This window comes from Oreochromis niloticus, linkage group LG1 (genome assembly GCF_001858045.2).
Source record: "Oreochromis niloticus isolate F11D_XX linkage group LG1, O_niloticus_UMD_NMBU, whole genome shotgun sequence".
NCBI classification, from domain to species: Eukaryota; Metazoa; Chordata; class Actinopteri; order Cichliformes; family Cichlidae; genus Oreochromis; species Oreochromis niloticus.
In genome coordinates, this window is record NC_031965.2 from 1,489,483 (window position 1) to 1,515,709 (window position 26,227).

At 41.3% G+C, this 26,227-nt stretch overlaps 1 protein-coding gene across 2 annotated transcripts in view; it reads right to left on the reverse strand.

The window, feature by feature from the left end:
• Window positions 1-20,290, reverse strand: part of serinc4 (serine incorporator 4) — a 32,739-nt gene extending 12,449 nt beyond the window's left edge. Inside the window, exons 1-7 of one of the 2 annotated variants that reach the window (XM_005461627.4) lie at window positions 19,926-20,290; window positions 7,498-7,665; window positions 6,855-7,033; window positions 4,332-4,411; window positions 3,906-3,999; window positions 1,313-1,524; window positions 681-776 (exon numbers count right to left, since the gene is read on the reverse strand). In XM_005461627.4, coding sequence (XP_005461684.1) covers window positions 681-776; window positions 1,313-1,524; window positions 3,906-3,999; window positions 4,332-4,411; window positions 6,855-7,033; window positions 7,498-7,665; window positions 19,926-19,952 — 856 coding nt within the window. In that variant the 5' untranslated portion in view covers window positions 19,953-20,290. Of the gene's footprint in view, window positions 1-680; window positions 777-1,312; window positions 1,525-3,905; window positions 4,000-4,331; window positions 4,412-6,854; window positions 7,034-7,497; window positions 7,666-14,350; window positions 14,844-19,925 lie in introns of those variants that run through there. The other variant, XM_025906386.1, reaches the window with a different exon arrangement.
• Between the last annotated feature and the right edge of the window lie 5,937 nt (window positions 20,291-26,227).

Here is a 26,227-nt window from a genome sequence, read left to right on the forward strand (position 1 = left end):
ATAACGACTCTACCAGCCAGCCAGTATTGTCAAAGCATCCATGTATGATTTAGACACATTTAGATGTAAAGCCTGGATAAGACTTGGGTCGTGTGATAAGCTGCTGCTCTAATGTCTCCGTTATGTGAAGGGTCTTTGTTTTACCTGGAGCCAACAGGTGAGTCACTGGGAAAAGGAAAGGCAAATTATAGAGGAGTATGTGTATGTGTTAGTGTTACATCCTGGTATAGGGCAAGCTGTCAGGCCTCGTCTGCCTCCATGTCTCTGTGCATTACTCTGTCTTAGTTACTTCCTTTTTTTATTTTGAAGATGGATTATTTGTACTGAATCTTGTACTTCCCGTCTTTGTCCTGCATTAGGGTTATCTTCCTCTGTGATTGTTACACTTTCAGCTTTTAAATTTGTTTATTGTTTCAATCCCTACATCACAGTTATGCAGAGAAACGCTGCAGGAAGACAACCCTTATAACCCTGATCACGTTACACAGGTGTCATTTAATCCAACAACATTGATCGATCACAGCTCTGAAGAAAAAAGCATGAAGAGATCTGGGTGCATGTGTGGGAACTTGTTGCACATGTTTCTCTTTTAATCGGCATGTAAGGGGAAAGGCCACGTTTCTGTGTCAGTGTCTCAGCCGAACGATCTCTGTGTTTCTGCTCTGCTTTTGATTATTTACCTTTCTCTGGTGGACGGCTGGACAGCGCAGAGAACGTGAGGTACATGACATAACAGCTGATGATGGAGGCCTGAAGGAGCCCAGACCGAGGCTGTTCTGTAGACAGAGAGAAAGACAGAGGATGGTACAAAAGTTCTCAAAGGCGAGTCCTGAAAAGTCTGGCCACGATTATTTTTCATCTCGAGGAAGAAACCTTCAGCTCAGCACTTCAAACTACTAGAAAGAACCATCAAACCTGGCAACGGTACTGTTGTCCCAGCACGATGAACAGGTCTGTTACCAGACTACAGGTTTGCACAGTACAAATGTACACTACAGTACCTCATGCTGTGTCATAAATGCAGTGGAGTTAAAAGTCTTGATGTGTATTCCTAGAGTCCATAAACTCTCACAAAATGTAAATACTCAAGTAAAGTACCAATACCATTACCTGTACTTGTCTGAAAGTACAGGCCTGTGTTTAATCCTGAAGCCCAGACGTGTGTAGACAAAGCACGTCTGGCTTTAACGGGAGAAACAGATAATGTTAGCTTACAGCAGCTCTCTGTTCAACAGGTGTATGTTTGCACAGCTGGATGTGGACTAAGTGTTATTTGGAGATTTGTTGCCGTGAGCGTGTTTCATCGACTCACTCTGTTTCACACACGGTGTGACGGCAATGAAGGACATGAGACCACAGAGTCCCAGGTTGATCCACAGCAGGACTTTGTTGAAGTGACAGGCAATGGGGTGGGTGTAGTACTTGTACATGAAGGTGAAGGCCATAGTGGCGATGGTGTAGAAGAACAGGGTGGCGCACATCACCGCCAGGTACCAGCGCTTGTTTTCTGCTGCTCCAGTCAACCTGAGAGGACAGACGATTGTCAGAGCTTGACTGATTTCATATGCAAGTGTGATGGTGTTCCACTACACGAGTGATTATTCCAGTTTGAATTGGCTGAGACAAGGAAGCTGGTGTGAAAGTGGCATCCAATTATTACATCAGGCTTCATTTTTAACTGAGAGTTTATTCCAGCCCTGTTGTTTTACCTGTTAACACTAAAAACAACAGATCTGTATCATTTTTACTGAACACATCACCCTGGCCCTAACACCTGAACAGTAAGCTTACCAAAGCAGAGCTGGGCTTTGAACCAGTAATAAGGAGGCTGGTGTGTTTCTTGACACCAGCTTGGACTGTCATAGGCAAGAACATTTTCTCTGCTAAGGTCCATAAACATTAAAGATGAATCTCTTAGTCTGCACATCTGCATCATATACTTGATCTGTGGATAAATGAAATGTACAGTAATATTTGCTCTCCTTGCCATGCTCATGGGCTTCTGGTAGAACCCAGCGGTTAGTGGTTCAAACCTCTTGTTATGGAGGTTTAAACTCACACAAGTGGAAAACAACTGGAAGACAGAATGCATGTATACAGAATACTTGAATGCATTGACATGAACATGTTTAGCATGTAGCTGAAAGTAAACCTAAAGTTATGTTTAGAAGTGAATGTGATTTTCTGTGGAAAAGGTTTCAGAGCCTTCATTATAACACGGTCTCAGTCTGACGTTACCTTCATTAGTTTTTATAGTTTTATGTGTTTATTTGATTCTCGTTTGTGTACGTGTTTTTAATTTGCTGTACCAACACAAGGTGACCTTGGGGTTTTTATACAGGCACCTATAAATCAAACGTGTGACTGTTATTGTTATTAAGATGGAATTTGAAATGAGTGAGGGCACTGGTCCAATATCTCACACAGTCACTGAGTCAGTCGGGTATTTAGGACTCACAGTGGTGAGGCCAAGGAGTGAGAACACAGTAAGAATAACACTGGAGTCAGCTTGATAATGCAAAGAGAAATGTGGCAGGTGCTGCAGCTGTGAACCAAAGAATATTTGGTAATATTTCTGACCTGTAAACCAAGACTGGAGAGACAGTGGTGAATGAAAACTCCACATCATTGTAAAGAGAGAAAGAGGCTTTTCTGCATGGCTGCAGTGGCCTCAGAAAAGGCCTGAATGAATAAATCCTCTTAGCTGTCGTGGCTACAACTCATCAGAGTTCAGAGGTGGCTGAGCCTGACGACAAAGGCAGCCGCAACAGCTGGATACAGTAAATAACATCTGGGATACGTCTGGACAGATAAATGAGGACATGACAGAAAGGATGCAGAGAGGATAGAAGTGCCAACAGAATTATTATTTCTTAGTCCGTCAGTTCTCCGGTCAATCGGAAACTGTTCAAAATTCATGAACATGTCCTTCTTTTCCTGAATATTTGAGGTCTGGATGATTTTCCTTGACCACAGCAAACTTTGGTTTCAACTACTCCAGACATCCGAAGACAGACGTGTGGTTGCTGTTTGTCGCATGTTTCACCCACAGAAAAAGCAAATAAAAAAGAAGCAGCGCTCTGTTTTACTTAGCTGGTGCTGAATCAGTCTGATTGCAGTTATTCTGCAGGACAGAAATGAATCATCAGCACTGGCTTCACACGAGGCTGCAAGAAGCTGCAAAGGACCCAGAAACCGTACATAACAAGACATGGATGCTACAGGTCTGAAGAGTCCAACTGTATACAAACGTATAAGCGCAGTGGTTTGTCTTAAGTAACACAACACTATGTTCATTTTGGAAATGATGCACATTAGTGTCCAGAAGTCTGATAAAGCAGTATATGCTGCACATCACCAAATTTATAAGCTTTATCCAAAATGTTTCCATTTCTCACGTAAATATGCAGATTACAGAAATAAATAGATGTGATTGTGTGTACGGTTTCATTGGTATTTTGTGAAGGACTTGTGTTATGCTGAAAACCAAAAATATGTGTTGACTGCGAAACAATGAAAACATGTCATTCCAACACCGTGTGGCGCTCCTCCTCTGGATTCAGTCTTTCCACCAGATGTTTAATCTGACTGCAGGGATTCGCTCTCATCCAGCACTGCACCGAGGCCTCCCAAAGGTGCTGGATGTGCTCAAGGTCATGAATCATTTTTTCATAAAGTTTCATCGTGCAAAGACACATTATGATGTCAGCAAAACACAAGCAACACAGCAAACACAAAGTTAATGATAGAATTTTTATCAACGTCAAGATCCCCACAGACGGAGTAAGTGTGTCCTTGTTTTGGACGTATGATTGTAAAATGAGTGATTCCACACAGTTCGTCTTCTTCATTTCACAGCATAAAATCACACATTAGGTGATTCTGTAGGACAGTCTTAGTCTTACCAGTTCTTGTTCCAGGTATGTGCAAACGCTGTGATGAGGATGAGCTGAATCAAGATGAAGGCGAATCCTCCCACCACACCAACATAATGCCAAGCTGAGGCAGGTAAAAGAGAGAGAGAAGCGCCATCATCCAGTGATTTATTTCAAGATGACAGAGGAAGCAGTTAACAGGAAAGGAAAAACAAGAGCAACCTGTATATAATAAACTGGCTGTGATCTGAAACTTGTTTCAGCATATTTATTGTCCCCAAACAAAGTGAAACCGAGCTGCAGAGATTTATGGCCCAGTGATGAATGCCTTGCAGGGTTTCGATAGCGTTCAGGAGCAGATCTCTGCTGCCCCCTAGAAGGGTTTAGAAGGAAGGTCATATCTGCTCTCAGGATGGATTTGCTTCCAATGAAAAGCCTGATTCAAAAGTTTCTCACCATGTAGGAAGGACTCTGTTGGGATGAAGAAGGCAGCAGTGCACATTCCCAGCAGTGTGATGAACTTAAGGAACCAGAAGCTGAAAAAAGAAAGAAAAAAGGAACTGTTAGTTTTTGGGGGGGTTTAAAACCTTCAATATAAAAGTTTTTTTCCAACGATTTTGTAATTTTGACTCATTTACAAGTGCTGTATTACGTCTCTATTGAACCTACAAACCCACTCATTTCTGATACTAAGAAAAGAAACAGCAGCATCTGAAAAACGTACCTTTTGCAGATTTCTGAGCTCCAAATCTGCTTGTTTGGGCAAACTTACTTTATTCATCTGATGTGGAATGAAAATATATTCACTGTGGTGTGTTTTTGTACTAATAATCAGAATCAGCATAAACTCAAGCTGATGTTGTAAAGATTTACAACATCTGCTACCAACATGAACATTACGTGTTTTATGTTATTGGATTTTCTTCCAGCTACAAACTGAATGTCTCTATGCAGTATTTTAAAATGCTTGTATGCTGCTCATGTTTCCTTAGAAATGAAATTCATTGTACTGACTTTAGTGGCCTCATACATTCAGATAAATACTTTATTCAACGAGACTCTAAAAACAACTGAAACATAAATAATAAAGTCCCAAAGAGGGAGGCGCACATTGATGAGCACAGTAAGTTTTTCCTCCGTCCAAACTCTGTTTGTGTGTCTGCGTCTGGTCTTTAAGAACGAGGGTACTCGGTGCTCTGCAGGTCACTGTAAGAGCTGTAACCTTTCACTGTGCTACTACTAAGACTCCTGTGAGTTTATTTATACCAGACAGAAGCAGCAATCCACTCTGTCAAATCCTAATCCGAGCTACGTCACAGCTATAATCGACTGCACTGCAATGGAAAGTGCAACAACAAAGAGCTTTAATTAGAGCAGCAGCTTTCAGCAGCTACGCTGAAAACAGACTGGAGTATTTAAAGGCGTGTGTGAGGAAACACTCCTAAAGTCTAATTTAAATATTCAAGGAAATCACATAAAAGCAGGCGGTGCACATTTAGGTAGGATCTGCTGCACTTGCATAACAGCGTTACAATAATATGCTGCGTTATGCTTTTCATTGTTAATGTGAATAAGAAAACATTAAAAAATGTAAATTTTCTTGAGTATTTTTAACTGAAACATGATTGATTCCAATCTGCCTTCTTTACAAGACCTGCACAGGTCACACATCGTCTTCTGTCCCTGCTCATAACCTTCACACGATGCTTAATTTCTCATTTACATCCTGCTGTCTGTAGGTAGTCAGGATGCATTCCTATAGTGTGTATTTATATTAATATGTATATAGAGATGTATGTATTATGTTTAGTGTAAATAGATAGAATAATATGTATAAAATACACATGCACTACCATTTAAAAGTTTGGACACACCTTCTCATTTACTGTTTTTTCTTTATTGTCACGACTGTTTACATCATAGATTCTCACTGAAGGCATCAAAACTATGAATGAACATGTTTTATGTAGTAAACCAAAAAGGTGTGAAATAACTTTATGGTTTGTAAAAACTGGTCAGGTTCCTCCAGATTAATATCATCCTGAAATCTGGAAACAAAACCACGTTCTCCACTTATTAAATGGCAGCGACCTTTCAGATTTAAACAAACGTTCTCTCATGAGTCTGAGATAAACTAATTTTGGCCTTGGACTGCCTCATAGTATAATCACAGCAGCTTTGCCAGTAAAAACCAGCATTCTTGATCCCTTTGACAGGAAACACAATTGTTCTGTTCAAATCCAGTCCAGACTGGTTAAGCATCTGATTTTGTTGGCTGTGATCTGCTCTTAGGCAGACAAAACGATGTTGTTATTGTTTTACAGACAGGCATAAGTCAGGTTCAATTTTAGGCCCTGTTTTATTTTCAGTTTTTACTAATTATGTTGAGATGAATATGTTTACAGCTAACACGCACCCTTATGCAGATGACACCATGCTTTGGCTCTGCTTATTGTGGAGCTCCACACTGCCAAATTCATCTGGTTTCCCAGAAGTCCAACCTAGATCTCAGCTAAGAGATTGATAATAAATGTTTGCCAGAGTAAAATTAATCGATCAGTCTACAAATATTTGGGTATCAGGCTGAAGGACTCTCCATTAAAATGCATATTGAGCCCTGAAAACCCAAATGCTGAAGGTCAGACTAGATTTTTATTGTTGAAAATAATTATTTATATTTTACACTTTTGTAAAGTGTGGGGTTGTTTGGACACCCCTACGGTATTTTACTTTTAGGCCCTGATTGGGAAGACTCCTACAAATAGCTAGAAGCAGCCCTTGAACTGCTGTTAACATTTTATCACACCTGCATTACACTGATTGATTGATTGATTGATTGATTGATTGATTGATTGATTGATGATTTGTGAATTACATTAATAACCTCTAACAGTCTGTACGTGTATCTTCTTGTCACTCATTGTAACATGTTGGTGCTGAAATGTGGAAAAAGGCTCATGTGTAACACTTCACACTGACCCATTGTGTATGAGTGCTCTGAAGTCCTGACTGGACTTCACGTCAATGAGGAACATCGCCATCATCAGGTAGAAAGAGGAAGTGCCGAAGCAGACTCGATAGACCGCAGAGTAGCCCACCAACATCTCACAGTGGCCCCCGCCGTGCGCCTGGTCACACACCATGTTGAAGAAAGGCACCTGAAGGGACACGTCACATTAATGCACCACTGGGTGAGCACAGAAGTGTGACGCACAGCCTGCTGGACTCTGTGTGCATCGTTCATTATTTTGATGTTTTCTTTTTTTGTGTTTGATGATGACATCTGAGATGGAAACAGAATGGTGCTTATCCACACTGACTGACCATTCAGTGTATTTTAATCTACACATCAAATTCACACAGCTCTTCATTATAAGAGAAATAATTTGCTTTATTTATTCTTTTCTTCTTGAAACTGTTACCTGCAGCAGTTATTTGCAGAACTACCTATAGAATAATAACCTTTAGTAGTTATTATTCTGTATGATTTTATTTAATGTTTCTCACATTGTTCATTGGGGTTTGAATTCACTCATGACTGTGGAGTTTGTGCATGAAGTCAGAATAGCTGCACTGTATAAAGCGCACTGGTAACATACTGAACAACTGAGCAAACACTCACATTTTCCCTGACGAGCTCGGAGACCGTGCGGGACAGCATGAGGCAGGAGACCGCACAACTCATTATGTGAAAGAGCGTGTACATGACCCGCGTGCTGGTGGAGGATTTGACCGGAGGGCAGAAGGCACAGCAGAGCGAGCAGGGAGCCGGCCCACAGCAGCAGCATATCTGAGGAGGAGAAGAGCGAGGCAGCTCAGCATCCAAACAGCATACAGGCCACGGACATATGTCTGTGTGCTGTTACACCTGTCACACATAGGGACAGCTGAGAAGATGTGAACTGTGCAGTATTTCACCAAAATCTCACTTGATTTGTAAACGTGTAATATGTTAGGAGAAACTATACTGCATGCTGCAACAAGTGGAGATAAAGTTAGAAAAATAAAATCTTTGGCATGTGCTCATTCTGCCCACAGCATCTCTTGAGTCAATAGAGCATCTGACGGTCGTGGGTGATGCATGAGGTCAGACAGCAGAGTAGAAAATATATTCAGTCCAGAGCGGTGAAAAATGAAAATCATGAGCTACCATGAATTTGTTGCCTTTCAACAGCAGGAGAACTCTTGATCCTTAAGATCTAAATTACGTTTCGGGTATTTGGAGTAGTTTCAAACTGCTTTAGTATTCATTGAAAGTTGAAGACTTTCTGTAGTGGGCACCACAGTGTTGAATCGTGCTGTATGGTTAAGTTAAGCAGAGTTTACTATCGATGCATGGATGAGAAGGACTTTCTGGAACTTCAGTTTGAACTCCGGAGGTGCTGTTCCACATCTCTGCAGACCTTTTGGTGAGCAGCAGACCTCTACGGGACAATGTGTCCTGCTGGTACAGGGACCGGAGGATTGAAAATCATAAACACTGCATCTGCACAGTCCAAGTATTAAAAGCAAGGCTGCCTGAAAACATTTAAAAGTCCCAGTCTCACACTGCCAATGATGGCAGATTAATGAGTCCACTGGCATCTGGCTGGTTCTGATTCTGATAAATCAGAGCTGTGCATGACTGGATGTAAGCCCGTGTCCACTGATCCTGAACAAAATCTGCTCATCTGCTTATGTGCTTCAGCAGCCTCTGCAGTCTGTCTGTAGTAACCATGTAGTTTCATATTGTAGATGCTTTGCTTTGTGAACTGTGTGCATATTTGCAGGGACTGGAACTACACTATATGATTTATGGAATAAATACTGGAGGAGTAAATCCAGATGTATTATCACTCATCACGTGCACGTCTTAATCTGATAGATAATGCAGAGAAGATTATCCAACATCTTCTCATTGAGGGGAAGACTGGATCAAAATAGATCTTTAATCGTGTTCAGTGGCTGAAAAATGATTTGATGAAACACGATTAAATGGAGCGTATATCTCCTGACATACCTTCCAGCTGAAGAATGGGTTTCCATTATGCACTGACTGCTCACATGGCTGCAAATCAGTCCGTCAGTGATGTTGCTCTGGTCATTTTGTGGGGAACAGTGTCTGTTTGTTGGTGCTACCTTTTCTATTTTTGCAGATTACTTTAAATTTTTAAGAAGAAATAAGTGCTTTATTAGAATTCTATAATTCTAAGATAGATTTTGGTCTATATTACAATATATGTATATATTAACACTTATATGTATGTCTTTGCTGCAGATTTTGGGATTCACACCCATGACTTGAATCTCCTGTTCCACCACATCATAAAGGTTTTAACTGTGGAGCCCAGAGAGCTCACTGATGAGACTATTGTGACCGGTGTGCTGTCCTGCTCTGAGCAGCCATCACAGAATGGTAAATGGACTGGTTTGTATACAGAGCTCTTCTACTATGAGCATTCAAAGCACTTTATACGACTTGCCTCATTCACCCATACACAAGCACCTTTATCTCTCTTGCCTTTGTCCTTTCTAACCTTCACACTGTGATGGATGAATCAGAGAGCAACTAGGTGAGTATCTTCTCCAGCAGCCGGGGATTGAACCACCAACCTTCTGATTAGTAGATGACCGGATGGGTACACTGTGGTAATAAAGGTCAGCAGCATTACTCAGGTTAACAATGCTGCTGCTAATGGACCCAAAGGGTGACGAGACAATATCCCCTGCACTATTAAGCCACCAGCAGCCTGAAGCCAGTGATGCAACACAGCATGGATCTATGCTGTCCTGTTGTTTCTGACCCGAACATCTGAATGTTACAGCAGAAATTCAGATTATCAGAGCGGGCAGCATACTTCCAGTCCTCTGTGTGAACTGTAGCTGCAGTTTTCTGTTCAAAGCTGACAGGAGAGCCACCCAATGTGGACTTCTGCTGCTGCTTCAAGGTTTAACATCGTATATTCAGGGATGTTCTTCTACATGCCGTGGTTGTAACGGGTGGTTACTGCTGCCTCAATGTCAGCTCAAAGCAGTCTGACCATTCCCCTCTGACCTCTGACACCAGCAACACACTTTCACCCAGAGAAATATCACTCAGGTTTTCTTCTTCAGACCAACCTCCCAGAGATGACTGTGTGGGAAAATACAGTAGATCTGTAACAGACCCGCCCATCAGGCACCAACAACCACTGTACAAAAGGGTTAGGTTCGTGTATGGGACTTCCTATGCCCCCTGAATGCACCATAGGTGTGCATGTCCGCAGCTTCAGTTCAGAGACAAACGGCAGCCGAACAACGGACAGTGTGTGCGTTCATAAGACCGTCAGTTAATGTTTTACTTCACTCAGTTATGTTGGTGTTCAGCCATCAGTGTATTTGATGACTTAGCAGCAGTTTCTGCTTCTGTTTAAATGACGTTATGCATTAGTGGCAGTTCGCTAGCATAACAGATTTGTTCGCTAATCAGCTTCTAGCAGAGAGATTCGTTGTTATCATGTTGTTGATTCTGTGCTCTGTGTAACAGATGATAAAACAGTGTAAAGTTGCCTTCGGTGCATAGTTGTATGCGGTGTGTTAATGCATAATGTCTGACTTTAAGTTTATGTAACCAGTCTGAAGGGATAGGTCAGCTTATTTACTTGTATACTGTATTTGAGTACACCTCAGCTGTATATTTATGTTCATTATGTCATTTGGTATCTAATTGATTTGTATCATTATGCTTTGTCTTAGGGCTGTTCGATATAACGATATATATCGGATGACGATAGAAAAACGTCTATCGTTTCATTTTACGCTATCGTTTGTTTCGTGGTGTCGCAAAATAAACTGTTTACGGCAATATTTTTTCATTATTTTGATGGTCACTGTAGTGGCTATATTAATTTCCTAAAGTTCTCTCTTTCTCTTATGTTTAATATAACCACACTACAGACGGACAAGCGCTTGTTTGTATGCGTTGTCGTTAGCAACAACGACGGTAAAACCACCTCGTGTCCGCTTGTTTATTTTCCACATAAACCTTTCACAATAAAGCTCAAGATCCTGTTGAGACTTTTCAAAATAAATTGAATCACGTGAAAGATGCAGAGTATTTACGGATGAGAAGCAAAAAAAGAGCCGTCAGGTGCTAAAAAATAAACCTTAGACTCAAACGTTAGAACAGGCTTTTCCCCGCAGCACGCCGTGTAATAAATACTCACAAAGAAAACGGCGGCCGTCACAACCTATGTCTAAAAATGTATCGTTTCATGCATCAGTTAAAACACTCAACTCCAGGTACGCGACGCCCAGCTGGAAACACTTCACGCAAGTCGAGCTGCCCGACATTCACAGAATTTACAGAAAATGTTACATTTTTGTGATTTATATCGTTATCGGACGATAGATGTCTTAATATCGGGATATGAGATTTTGGTCATATCGCACAGCCCTACTTTGTCTACAGAAACCACACACACACGCACACACTCTGCGGGCACACAAAGAATGACAACTTTATTCCTGGACTCTGCCTGTTTGTTCCTCTCACATCTGAACATTTGCAGGTGTTCTGACCCGACACTCTGAGGTGATTGCTGCCAGCTCAGATTTCTTTAACCCTTCTAAACAACCACATTCACAGTCACTACAACCAGCTTTGTTTACCACCTCTCTGTTTACTTTCTTTCATACTCTACACATTTACATGCTTATTGTTTATTTGTCTGTTAGTCAAGTTGTAGATTTGTTAATAAAAGTGCTTTTATCTGCACTCTGACTGATGGTCTGACGGCCCAAAGAGAAGCATGGCGATACTGTAATAACTCCAAGTCACTCGATCATCACAAAATAAACTACTTTGTGAATTGAACACCTAAAAGCCATCTCTCAGCATGCAGAGCATGAGAAACCATGAATGCATCAGATGAAGCTGAAAAAATGTAAATTCTCCTTTTTTGCATTCTGAACAAACCAGAACTGTTCATAATAAAGAAGTGCAGATGTTTGTGATGGAATAAAGAAAACTACACATAAGCAAAAGGGAAACTTTATATAATTTATAAAAAAGGTTCATAAGTTGAGCCACCTTACAGACAGCCAGGTGTCTGCCTTGTGGCCTAGTTTAAGGTTCATAATGCAGGATTATTGGTCACAGAGCAAAGTTGGGCCATGGAGATTAAACCCAGCAAAAACATGAATAATCACTTTCATTTAAAAACAGCCAAATAAAAGAGTGGGTCACACAGCATATTCAGGTCAGACCACAGACTGTTAGGTACAGAGTGGAGACTAAACGTGGAGGAGTTTGTGATGGGAGATAGAGCCTTCATTCAAGTATTCATGGATGTTTGCATAAACGAGCCAGATTGTCCTGTCAAGTCACAAATGTAAGAATATTATTTCAGAAACACAGGAGTCACTGTACGTGTTACTTCTACACGATGATGATCTCATCTGCACCTTCAGTATTCAGAAAGCTAAGTGCTAATCCTGACCCACATCTGCCTTTCACTTTGTATCACAAAAGGACCTCTGTCAACTTTATGTATTTTAATGTATGTATATTTCTTATAATATGTCCTTTGTATTTTATTTTCATCCATTAAGTTTGAGGGCTTCACCTTAATGGAAGAGCAACATGGTGGTGGGAAGGGTTTCGCTGCTTTGTGAAAAGGCAAATCGTTCAGCAACAGAAGAACATTTCTCAGTGTGATAAAGTAAAGAACTGTATTCATGCAGAACATTCAAGTTTTATAGAATCCAGAGAAACCCGTGTGCACAGTTTGAAGCCTCCATGCACTTTTGTTTATAAAGCTCCAGCTGTACAACATGGATTTGACAGGACGTTATATTCTACAGAAACGAAAGAACCCCAATGATAAGACAATGCCCTATGGGCAAATTCTTGGTGACAGTGGGGAGGAAGAACTCCCCTTTCAAATACTCACTGAAACCCTGCATACACAGCAGCAAAGCTAGCGAATGGTTCAGGGTCACCTGACCCATCCCTAACTATATGCTTTATCAAAAGCAGAGAGGGTCTCTGTCTCCTGAACACAAACTGGGACAACTGGAATTTACTGGGACTCCCTGAAATATGTCTTATATAAGAGTAATATGGACTCTTTTCCTGTCAGTATTCTTGCTGCACAGGTTCAGGAGCGCTGTCATGAGCACAGTTCATTGTTGCACAAATCCAGGTTAAAACTGTTTCTTGCAAACCAAGAAATAAAACAACCTACATAAAAACAATCTAGAAATACAGCTGGATCCTGGGCTAAAGGTAATTTATGAAGCTGAGAAAAGGAGGAAAGCGACCGGAAAATCAAGTAGGCTGTGTTCTCTGAGCTAAAGAGGAGCGGGACCTTCCAGGTTTCTATCAGTGCACAGTTTAAACTCTGATGCATCCGTGATGATGTGGGTGCACAAGTCCACATAACACGGATAAATGCATATTCATGAAAGCCCCATAAGCTAACATAAGCTGCTATTAATGTGATGTGTTCTCAGCAAAGGCCTCGCTTATTTCAGTAAGATAATGCCAAAACCTCATTCTGCACATATCCCACCAGCATCCTCCAACCTGGTCTGGCTGCACCTCAGATCTGCCCCCCACTGGGAGCGTGTGGACGTTACATTAAGTAAAGTATGGAAGTATGGAAACAGGACAGCTTTCAACAGGTCTGTGCTTCTGTGATAAGCAGGCCAAGCTACAGCTTCAAATCCAAAATCCGAAAAGTAAATCACTTTTTACTGATGGAGAGCAAATTAAAGGCAAACCATGCAGAATGTTCAGAGTATCATGTTTTACATTACTAACCCGAAGACAACGTCGCTGCTCCCGAAGAAAAAAGCTGTTCTTTAATTCTATACTGCTGAGTAGTTTGTGGATTTGCTCAGAGCTGCTGTTTGTCTGTTGTGTGCGTGTAGATGCACAAATCTAAACCAACAACAATCTCAGGCTACATCTCAACACTGCGATGAGGCATTCAGTCCCATCGTCACAGGTGAGTAAAATCAAGCATCTAGCCATGTAGTCTGCAGTGACAGAGTGCACTGTGGTGCTGCAGTAGGATGCCAGCATTGCAAAAAGTCAGTTTGCATTGGAAAAAAAAAAAGCTTGTAGTTTACTCATGTACATTTATTGTTTAACAGCACTGGCTCATAGTTATTGTCCAGAGTAATATTTACACATTTCTATGGCATCTGTACAATATATGTCCAATGCTGACCTGGGACCAGCAACAACATTAAAAAGCTCCTTACGCATTAATATGTTTCTGCTTCCTGTAACTGTTTATTTCTACTTTTTAGTAAAAACAAATACAGCTACAGAAAACTCTTAACTGGAAATAGCTACAGTGAATCTAACTGATTGAATAAAAGCGCTTCAGTGAGTATACACAATCATCCGATGAGTAAATTCCTTTAGTTTTATGCATTAAAAACTAAACTGACACTGAAAAAAGCCCAAACAGACTCCAGCTGTGCTGCTGCTCACCAGCTCTCACCTGATAGGCCACCATGTTGAGGAAGTAGTTGTAGACCCCGCTGCGGTTCATCCCCTGAGTGGCCGACATCGTGAACTGCTTTTCCTCGGCCACCACCACCCTACATTTGGCCATGAACGTCCGGAGCAAGCAGCTTCTTTTTCCAAGTGCCTACAAAGATGGCATCCTCACATCCTCGAAGAGGCCAGAAGGCAACGTCTAACGGGCTTTTCAGCAAAATGAGAAAAAAGGAAAGATGCAAAGTCCGTCAGCTTGTTTCTGCGCACTCTCTTATGCTGGATTAGCAGTAAATCTAGTCCCACTGGGCTCTCTGCAGATGAGACATGAGAGCTGTGTTGCTCTCAGTCCAGTCTCACAGAGGAATCAGTTGTTTTTTCGCCCATATCCTGCGTGCTTTGGCTCTGCTGCCGAGGTGGACGCTGCCAGAAAATAGGGAGAGGTGGTGGCGAATGCCCGGTGTCCTCCCTCCCTCTCCCAGTCAGATTAGGCAGAGAGTGTGTGAGGGGAGGAGGGAGGGGGAGAGAAATGACGAAGAGGAAGAGGGGGAGGAAGGGAAGGAGGAGGAAGAGGAGGTCAACAGGGACCATGTGCCAGTCCCATCTGTCCCCTTCCATTCCCTATTCCCAGCATTGCACAAAATCCACAGCACAATGGGATTGGGGATGTTTAATCCAGATTTGCAAAATTAAACAATTATCCTGTGTGACTTCTGGATGCCGAAGCTTGACTCGCAGTCTTCCCTGAGACCTGGGCCAAGTCTGAGAGAGAGAGGCCCACATCCGTAATCCCAACAAGTTATCGTGATTGCACTACGACCCAGAAATGTTGAAGCAGGACGCACTGGACGGCTTTCTGCCTGTGACGGGTCAACAACGGCATTGGTACATGTGCTTAATGATAAACAGGCCAACGGATTTGGAGGGCCTCTAATGGGAGAGCAATAAGGTATTAGGCAAAAATGAATAAAAGACAATATATGTATTATTAAGTTACCCAGACAGTGTGTGTGTGATGTTGGGATGGACTGCTCAGCAATCATTTAAAGGACTTACAGCTCCACAATCCAAACTGCTGCACTCTGCAGCTCCATTAACCGTTAGTATTTTTCTTTGTGGTTTTATTGGATGAGTTTCTGTGTAAAAAGATATCAAATTCAAATATTGCATGATAAAAGCCGATTATGGGAAACCATACGCTGCAAGTTCAGCTTTCCCCTTGAAAAGCTGCTACACTCCTCATTGCCAGCTCTGTTCTATAATCTGACATTTGTGTGTGAAAACAGTTCATGAATTCCTCAAAGGGACAAAGCTGGTCAGGACTGAGGTGTAAAAGCTACTTGGAGCTGGATCTGTGCTAAACCACTCTTCTGTGTTGCACAGCGGCAGTGAGACGAGACGACGGCAGCGGCTGAAAAGCGCTGAGTGCATGAGGAGAGAGCCAGATTAGATTTGGGTTAGTGTGCAGGGTGGTGCACTGGGATAATCCCGTCGCTGTTCCAGCCCTCCTCTCAGCCAGGATGACCTTCACCCGCGCAGGCACAGCATTATTGCAGCCTGTTACTCTGAGGGAAGCTTTCTACTGAAGTTGCAGAGATTCTCCAATGTGCAGCATGTTTAGGAAATAATACACGGCAGTCTGTGCTCCCGTATGGAGACAAAAAAACCAACAAAAAACAAACAGGATGCCAGAAAAAAAAGGCACAATATCAAAGGTGGAAGTTTAATTACTGCTGATGAAGGCCAAGTCCTCAGGACCCGTGGGATTTAGAGCCTCTGCTTCAGTAAACAGCCATCTGCGTACAGCTCATTACAAAAACATCCAACTGTAAAAGATCACTTTGTTAACCTTCATTTTCTTTTAAATAGTCACAATTTAATGGCTGCAGTGCTGCATTTGTACTGCTTTGTTTGGGTTGGAGTAAATATGCTGTTTGCAGATATATTAAACTGTCTGTTCACTGTTACGCTGATGCAAAGCAAAATCAGAGAGTGATAGTGCTGTCATGTTTAGCTGCTTTAATGAGTTGTTCTTGGTACTGAACCTCTGTGCATGTACGCTTGTGCCAGGATCGTGTAGCCTCTGGAGAGGAGACACAGTCCTCCCAGATTTACCTTCATGGGATTGAGTAATAAAGAAGAGGTTGAGTAAGAGGGAACATCAGAGGTTAACCTGGTTCAGGCTTGGATATTCAAAGACAGTCCATGAACACACTTCCAGAATCTTCCAGCAAGTCAGTTGTAGGATTATCAGTGTGAAACATGGAGACACGGAGTACTGTGAACATGGTGAACATGCTCACCACAGCCAGCATTAACAAGAACAAGCACACTGCCACAGATTCATTCACAGCAATTTCACAGAAAAGTACTTTTTAATAATGTACTTGAAAAAACTAGCTGACCAAAGATGCTTTGATAATGTCTATCTAGGTCCTGTATATAATAAGCTGTCGTCTCATACTGAATAAGACAAGTCCTTGTTGTCCATTAAAGTGTGTCATAACTAACAAATAGGGAATTAAAACTGCTGAAATGTGGCACAGAGATCAAAACTGAGACACATAATGTCCACGAGGAGTGAACGATGATAAAGTTCAGACAAAAAAAAAGCAAAAAAAAAGAAGAGCTCATGTAAGTCACATCAAATTACTACAAAGACGAGCAAGAACACTAAAACTAAACTGAAAGCTGACAATAAGAGCGGAAGGAAAAACAAGAACAAAGAGACGAAAAATATACAAAAAAAGAACACAAACAGATGCAAAAGCAACAATAAAAAGACCAAAATGAGCAGAAACAGACACACTTTAGCTGAGAATTCACACAAAAAAACACCACAATACAGAAGATGATCAAAGAAATGTAAGATGACCAAGAGAAGAAAAACGATGTAAAGATGTAAACCAGCTGCAAAAATATGCAAAATGACAAAAAAAGAGTGAAAAGAGACGCAGAGCGAGTGCAAAAAAACACTAAAGGACTGAAAGGTGATGCACGCTGGCTACGAATGTACACAAAGACCAGGGGAGGAAACTGTAGAGGACTCAGGACACGACTGTGTGGTTTGCCGTCTCCCTGAGTGTGGGTGTCCCGCTCCTCTGTGCTGGAGGGGGAGTCGCACTCTGTGCCCAGAGGCCCAGGATTCATAACCTTTCACCTGCATGCATGTTACAACTCAAAGTGCTTTTATCCAAATATATTTAGTAAAAATCCAATGAAAATGACAGAAATGAAACAGATGATGTAACTTTGCATGTGTTTGATAACCCTCTCTTGGAGCTGAGTGGGCATTATTCAGAGAACCAGTAACCCACTTAGGAACGCTTCTCCAGGCCACAAACATCCACACTAACTTTAAGAACAAACATTGTTTGATGTCATTTCCTTAATTTCACTTTAGATTATCCCCTCCAACAAGTGTGGGTGTAAACCAGTTAGTCACTGTGACAAACACGTGTTGCTCTCAGCGCTCCGGTCGGCTGCGGACCGTCCGGCATTCCTTGGGGCCCCTTTCACTCTTGGATAATTACTGCTGCCTTGTGGGAGAGGAGGAAGTGCCAGCGAGAACAAACAAAAGCAAATTAGGGGATGCAAATCCGTGCTTGAGTGAATGTGCTCGATCTATGGTTTCAATAGGCTTGTGCAATGACTGTTGGCTGAAATTCAAGCCTTGTTTTCATATATGACAAAAAGGACAAAAATGATCCCGTTGTTTTTGTTTAGGAATCTTACAGACAAACCTGAGTGCTCTAAGCAGCACTGGTCCTGGTGGGTAAATAAAAGCTGTGAATTTTTACCAGATTTTACAAACAACAGGAATGCTTCTTCCCATAGAGACACAATGTACCCATTCATAACTCTGACAGAACGGCGTGTTCGTACTCTGAGGGATTACACAGACGACAGATTATTACACGCTGCATTTTTTCTACTGACAGCTTAACTTTGCTGCTTTCATTGGTCTAACATCAAAATCTGATGCCATCCTTTTTATTCCAGCCCTAATATGGAGATCTCAGGCACAAACAGAAGAGAGGAGCTAAAACATCTTTAATGCAGACAATGAAAGAACTGACGGGCTGCACCGAGGTCCAGTATATAATCATGCAAAACTCCTGTAGAACAGTTCAAAATTAAAAATGTGGAGTGTAATAGGTCTCCTCAAACTGGGAATATCGTTGTCCATGTCTGGAGTGTGGAGGAATCGACTGATGATAGAAAGGAGTACGCTACCTTTTGTCCTCTGCTGTAAAGGTTATGTCACATCTGACCTCTGACCTTTCCTTCAAGTTTAACCCATTGATCTGAAGGTCAAAGTGACAGTAATTCTAAATAGAAGTACTTCTTACTGCCATCGCTTGCACTGACAACATAAACGTATATAGGGAAAGATGTATGAGGATCTAAATATGTCATTACTTTGGACCTCTGACCTCTTCTTCAAGGTCAAATAAGGTCACACATTCCTAACTCTGACCTCACTTTTACATTTCACATCTGCTTTTCTTTCAAGTTCACACAGAAATGATTTGATCTTTAAAGAAAGTTTCGTTAAGAGAAAGAGAATGAGCTGCTTAGTTAGCTAGAAATGTACTGCAGTAATTCAATTCAATTCAATTCAATTTTATTTATATAGCGCCAAATCACAACAAAAGTCGCCTCAAGGCGCTTTATATTGTACAGTAGATCGCACAATAATAAATACAGAGAAAAACCCAACAATCATATGACCCCCTATGAGCAAGCACTTTGGCGACAGTGGGAAGGAAAAACTCCCTTTTAACAGGAAGAAACCTCCGGCAGAACCAGGCTCAGGGAGGGGCGGCCATCTGCTGCGACCGGTTGGGGTGAAGTACATAACAGACTCGAGTTATTCATGTCCAGTTATTAACAAACTAAACTAACCAATAACTAACTTCATTGCTAATGTACTATACCCACATAAATATAAAAAAATAAAATGGGTTTCGGCAGGAAAATTGTTGTTAAAAATGGATTGCATTTATATAGAGCTTTTTAAGACGCTCAAAGTGCTTTACAATTCCACTATTCATTCACTCTCACATTCACACACTGGTGGAAGCAAGCTACAGTTGTAGCCACAGCTGCCCTGGGGCAGACTGACAGAAGCGAGGCTGCCATATCGCGCCATCGGCCCCTCTGGCCAACACCAGTAGGTGAAGTGTCTTGCCCAAGGACACAACGACCAAGGCAGACAGAGCTGGGGATTGAACCGGCAACCTTCCAGTTACCAGACAAGCTTCCCAACCCCCTGAACCACGGTCGCCCTAAAAAGATCAAAGAAAACTAAACGTTTAAAAATACAATAATATTTCCTTAAAAGTAAATTCTGCCCAGAGAGTGAGCTGGCTCGGTGGCTGTGTGCACTCTCTGGGTATTTCTTGTTAAATATATAAATACATAGAGTTTTTTCAGTGCTGACTGAATGACAGTTAAGGGCAGCAGAGGCTATATGCAACATTTTAATCATTTTGGGAATCAGAGGAATTTCATTTTATTAGATGTTTTCTATTCTTGTGTGTTTCTCAGGCTGTTTGCCTTCTGCAGAGTCTCACCTGTGGCCGAAGCCAGCGTCCTGTCATCACGTTCCTGAGGCCCCGGGTGATGAGATCTCCAAACTGTCAAGCAGGCATCAGTCATAAAGCAGGATGAAGGGGTTGGTATGACGGGAACAATGTGTCTCCGGCCCCGGTGGCATCCCTCCAGCTGCTCGCGACCCCACGCACCTCCTGAAGGATAAAACCACAGAGCACTGAGGTGGTTTTTCAGTCCCGCTTGAGGCTGAAGGCACCAACAGGTCTTTGTTTCTTTTAATCTGATTACAGTGGTGGGTGGATTGGAAAAGCTCAAGTACACAGAAGGGCTGGAAAAGTCTGGACACACAGGAAATCTGTTGCAGTGGTGGAAGAACAGGTAAACCTCTTAGAACAGACAGGAATAGAACGAAGAGGAGTACAGAGAGATTTAGTGATCCGGAGACAGACGGCACATAATCCTGTTATTTGTTTTTGTCTCAAAAATAACAAGACAGTAAGTCATGCTATCCTTCCTCAAACCTGTTGATAAAATCACAGGTTTAAATATTAGTTTAGATCCAGAATTTGAAAAAATAAAATAAACAGACATTTCCTTCCCGAGCATCTCTGATGCATCAGACTGATTGTCTGATCAACTGACTGTTGTTGGTTTACTGGAGCTGGAATCCTTCCAAAAACTGTTGTGTATGCTCTCTGCTGTTGTCACTGTAACTGTGCTCAGTCACGGGGCAGTGGCGGTCCTAGCCTGTTTGGTGCCCTGGGCGAACACCCCCTCTGCCACCCCTCCACCCCAACTCCCCACCGACACATAAAACATATTAAGGATTATACATTAACATATTTTGTTGTAAAAACTGTTGTCGGAACCATACTGACTTTAACCAGATAAACATAAACACACAAACACACACACATATACAGGGAGTGCAGAATTATTAGGCAAGTTGTATTTTTGAGGAATAATTTTATTATTGAACAACAACCATGTTCTCAATGAACCCAAAAAAACTCATTAATATCAAAGCTGAATGTTTTTGGAAGTAGTTTTTAGTTTGTTTTTAGTTTGAGCTATTTTAGGGGGATATCTGTGTGTGCAGGTGACTATTACTGTGCATAATTATTAGGCAACTTAACAAAAAACAAATATATACCCATTTCAATGATTTATTTTTACCAGTGAAACCAATATAACATCTCCACATTCACAAATATACATTTCTGACATTCAAAAACAAAACCAAAACAAATCAGCGACCAATATAGCCACCTTTCTTTGCAAGGACACTCAAAAGCCTGCCATCCATGGATTCTGTCAGTGTTTTGATCTGTTCACCATCAACATTGCGTGCAGCAGCAACCACAGCCTCCCAGACACTGTTCAGAGAGGTGTACTGTTTTCCCTCCTTGTAAATCTCACATTTGATGATGGACCACAGGTTCTCAATGGGGTTCAGATCAGGTGAACAAGGAGGCCATGTCATTAGTTTTTCTTCTTTTATACCCTTTCTTGCCAGCCACGCTGTGGAGTACTTGGACGCGTGTGATGGAGCATTGTCCTGCATGAAAATCATGTTTTTCTTGAAGGATGCAGACTTCTTCCTGTACCACTGCTTGAAGAAGGTGTCTTCCAGAAACTGGCAGTAGGACTGGGAGTTGAGCTTGACTCCATCCTCAACCCGAAAAGGCCCCACAAGCTCATCTTTGATGATACCAGCCCAAACCAGTACTCCACCTCCACCTTGCTGGCGTCTGAGTCGGACTGGAGCTCTCTGCCCTTTACCAATCCAGCCACGGGCCCATCCATCTGGCCCATCAAGACTCACTCTCATTTCATCAGTCCATAAAACCTTAGAAAAATCAGTCTTGAGATATTTCTTGGCCCAGTCTTGACCTTTCAGCTTGTGTGTCTTGTTCAGTGGTGGTCGTCTTTCAGCCTTTCTTACCTTGGCCATGTCTCTGAGTATTGCACACCTTGTGCTTTTGGGCACTCCAGTGATGTTGCAGCTCTGAAATATGGCCAAACTGGTGGCAAGTGGCATCTTGGCAGCTGCACGCTTGACTTTTCTCAGTTCATGGGCAGTTATTTTGCGCCTTGGTTTTTCCACACGCTTCTTGCGACCCTGTTGACTATTTTGAATGAAACGCTTGATTGTTCGATGATCACGCTTCAGAAGCTTTGCAATTTTAAGACTGCTGCATCCCTCTGCAAGATATCTCACTATTTTTGACTTTTCTGAGCCTGTCAAGTCCTTCTTTTGACCCATTTTGCCAAAGGAAAGGAAGTTGCCTAATAATTATGCACACCTGATATAAGGTGTTGATGTCATTAGACCACACCCCTTCTCATTACAGAGATGCACATCACCTAATATGCTTAATTGGTAGTAGGCTTTCGAGCCTATACAGCTTGGAGTAAGACAACATGCATGAAGAGGATGATGTGGACAAAATACTCATTTGCCTAATAATTCTGCACTCCCTGTAGTTACATCTTTTTACACACACGCCTTTCTACTCTGGAATATTCTTGTCAATTTTCTTGATATTTATTTATAATCACCTCTGTTAATCCTTGATATTTATAATTGAGTGATCTGTATATATTAGTGCTATTTCTTAAATGTGTAAAATCTGTAACATGATGTATTGTTTGGAGTTTAGTCTGTTACTGTTACTATTTTTACAATTTCTTCTTGGAGCAACTGTAACCCACATAATTTCCTTAGGGATTAATAAAGTATTCTGATTCTGATTGTTTCAGGATGACCTGCCATTATCCAATGACACATCTGCTTACCTGTATATTTTGCTCGTTTCTCCTCTTCTTTTCTCTTTTTTCTAAACTGAGCACCTGATGGCTTTGAACTTTTCTTGTTCATCTTCCATCCGGTCTTTAAGTGATGACGTGACAAATCCTGCTTCCAGGCCCAAAGTAGTCTGTGTTTAATATGGCTTTTGTGTTGTTAACATGTTTAATGTTTTGTATTTTCTTCTATTTAATTTCAAAAAGCCCCTAAAATGAGTCAGTGATCACTGTCGGCCTCTCTCGGCTTTTATTACCGCTAATCATTTTAAAGCTCAATTTTTAAAACCTTACGATGTAACTACAGCAGGGGCGATTTTAGCCCATTTTTGGGGGTGCTGAAGCACCCCCCAAAAATTATAATCCCCCAAAAATGAATCAAAGCACCCCCAAAGATCTCTTACTTTTTTGACAATATTTGCTGTTTGTGTGCCACATTACTAAAAATATAAAAAGCATACAGTACTTGGTTGAGACGGAACATTTTAACAACAAAAGTACAGATAACCCCCCCCCAACCAAAATGGTTTGTTCCAGCTCGCCTCTCCCCTGTTCCGGCTCTAGCACCCTTGCTGCCAGAGCGATGGTAGCTGAGACGCAGCGGAGCGGAGGTGGAGTGCCCGGATTAAAACAGGACATATTAGCTGCATTTAACCTTCAGTTACTCTTTATGTAGTTAGATAGGAGTCATGTTTCTTTTTAGCTGAAAAACCTTACACCAGGTAACCTGCAGTGTTGAAAACGTGTTTTCCGACGATGTTTGCTACCCTACAATCCGTCCTGCTCTGTAGTAAAATCAGCGACATTTGACCGTCCTGTTGCTCCCATTGAAATGTATACAGCCTATTTAATATCTAAAACTTAAAATTGTCCGTAGCCTGCTGTTGTTACCACTGTCCTGTTTGAAATGGATACTAACTAGCTAACTGACTGAATGCCCATTAACCTTATAACTCCTGTTGTGTGTGTGTGTGTGTACAGAGAGACAGCCAGGTTCATAATGGATATAAGGAAGTTTTTTCAAAAACAGGAGCCACATTCAGGTAAAAGTGTAAGAACAAATGATCCGTCAATAAAGGATAATGTTGGATCAGTGTTTCAATATTTATATCTTTTATTATTTATTTATTTATTATCTTTTATTATTATTTGCCTTTTGGTTGAAAGTACACTGAGGGAGGACTTTTCGTTAGTGATCTTAATAGTATTTTTTTCATATTAATGTAATTTTTCATCTAACTGAATCCAATCTATTTGTGTATGATTGTCAGTCCAAAGAGGGAGAGAGGGAAGAGGGGAATGTGTGGAGAAAGTACAAGGTCAGGAAGAAGCAGGTAAGGAAACAGACAGGGAACAGTGACAGGCACAACAGAAACTGTTGAACTGACAAAGAGAAAAAACCTGATTTTACTCACACAGTCTGGAAGTTGTGTCTCCCTGTATTAAAGCTGCTATACAGAATCTGCAAAACAAACTGGGCTGAAACATTTTTGACCCTCTTTAACAACATTCCAACATAACATTATCATTGATTGGGGAGATTAAAATTAATGATATATTTTTATGTGGTTCAGCCACAACTCTACTAAAACCTCAGGCAGTAATAGGTAGGCCAACTTTTGGACCGTCCAGTTGTCTGTATGACTGCCGCATACAGACTTATGCGGCAGAGAAACACTTATCAGTGTTTCTCAAACTTTTTACAGTGTGTACCACCTGAGAAAATGTCAAGCTCTCCCAAGTACCACTATGAAAGCATGAAACTCATAAATCTTACAACACAAGATTAGTATTATTAAATTAGTTAAATTAGTATCTGCAGTAAAGATTTTTTCATACATTGTATACATTCTACCACAGGCAAAGTTGCCTCCATTTTTATATTCTTTTTTTTTAATATTTTGTAATAATTTATTTGTAATAACTTATTCTGTTTTGGGAGTGTATTTTTTTATGTATCTGTATTATATTATAAATACACATTAAAAGTTAATCTCTGTCCAAAAATGCACTCAGTTTACTTTTTACTCACTATGAGCATCATTCATTATTCTTCCCCAGTAATTAAGGTTAGGATATGTATTTTTTTTATTCCAATCCATTCTTCTTTAGCAGCATTTAAATAATCGTTATCAGATTTGATGGTTTTGTTACAGACTTTTCAAAAAAGTGTTTTGCTTTTCTTTCACAAATGTGGGGATTAAATTGTGTTAAAATGTACAAAACAGTGATGTCATGTTTTGTGACGAGGACCCAGGCACAGAGAGACTTGATGAATTTAAGAATCATATGATTTAATAAAGAAATTTGCAAACTTGCACAGAGATGGTAAAATTATGATGACTGATAACAGAGACGAAGACAACAGACGATGAGGACAGAGAGGATGCAGGGACCGACAGAGACAGGGAAGAAGTCTCATTGTGATGAGTAAAGTGTATCTTGGCTGGCTGGGCAGCTCTCTGGGTGCTCAGCACCCCCAAAGCTCTGATCCTAGAATCGCCCCTGAACTACAGCGCAGCCCATGCAGCAGTATAGGGATGACTAACCTCGTGGATGGATTATCTCAGTTGTTCTCCTGGCTGAAGTTTGGTCCGTTTACAGCATCCTGTCATGTGATTACATTTGTTCCTGACCACCGAGAATCCTCACGTTAACTTTTATCGAGTGGAAAAAAGTTAGTGTGTTTGTATTATGCTCACATAGCTGTGTCGCTAGTGATCACGTAGCACATCATCATATACCAGCTATATACCAGTTATATACCCCACAAACGTCACTGCTGTTTAGTTTTCTGGCTTCATTTATGTCGGAAGTGATAGCAGAGCTGTACGTTTGAATTATTTCCAAAATCCCTCAGTCAGGACATGCTATATTGTATTTAGATGGAAGCTAGCGAGCTAACTTCCTGCTAACTTCTAAATGTTAAATGTCATAAATTCCATTTTCATGGATGCCTGGATGTTAAACTCAGTTGTTACACCTGGTAGAGCAGAACGCTGATCATTTTATTAAAGATGAAAGACTTTAGACAGTGTTTCAACTCTCAGTGATGCCGCAGTGTTCGTTTGATTTATGGACCTGCAGCGGAATTTGAGCCCAGACAAGGCAAGTGACGTCAGACTTAAAGACCGGATTGGTTTTAATTTTGCACTCCAGTATGAACACCCATCCCCCAACCCGAGGATCACCACAACATAACCTAATAGACCTACACCTTAGTTCACACAGATTCACTTTGTCTAGGGTTTATTTCTGGGATTTCGCACAACCCAGGATTCATGAATCATGAATACAAAATGGGCTTGGATTTACAACATTATAAATGAAATGTGCTCTATTTGGAAGCAGCCGGCCCCCTTTCGACAGGTTGTGTGTGAGACTTATTGTTAGCAGAGCTGCTCTGTGCAGCGTTATGGCATAATAATTTTGAGGGAGAATAAAAAGTCGACACACATATCTTATTCCTGACGGAGGACTCTTCCACTACACTTCTCCAGTCCCTTCACAAAGTTGT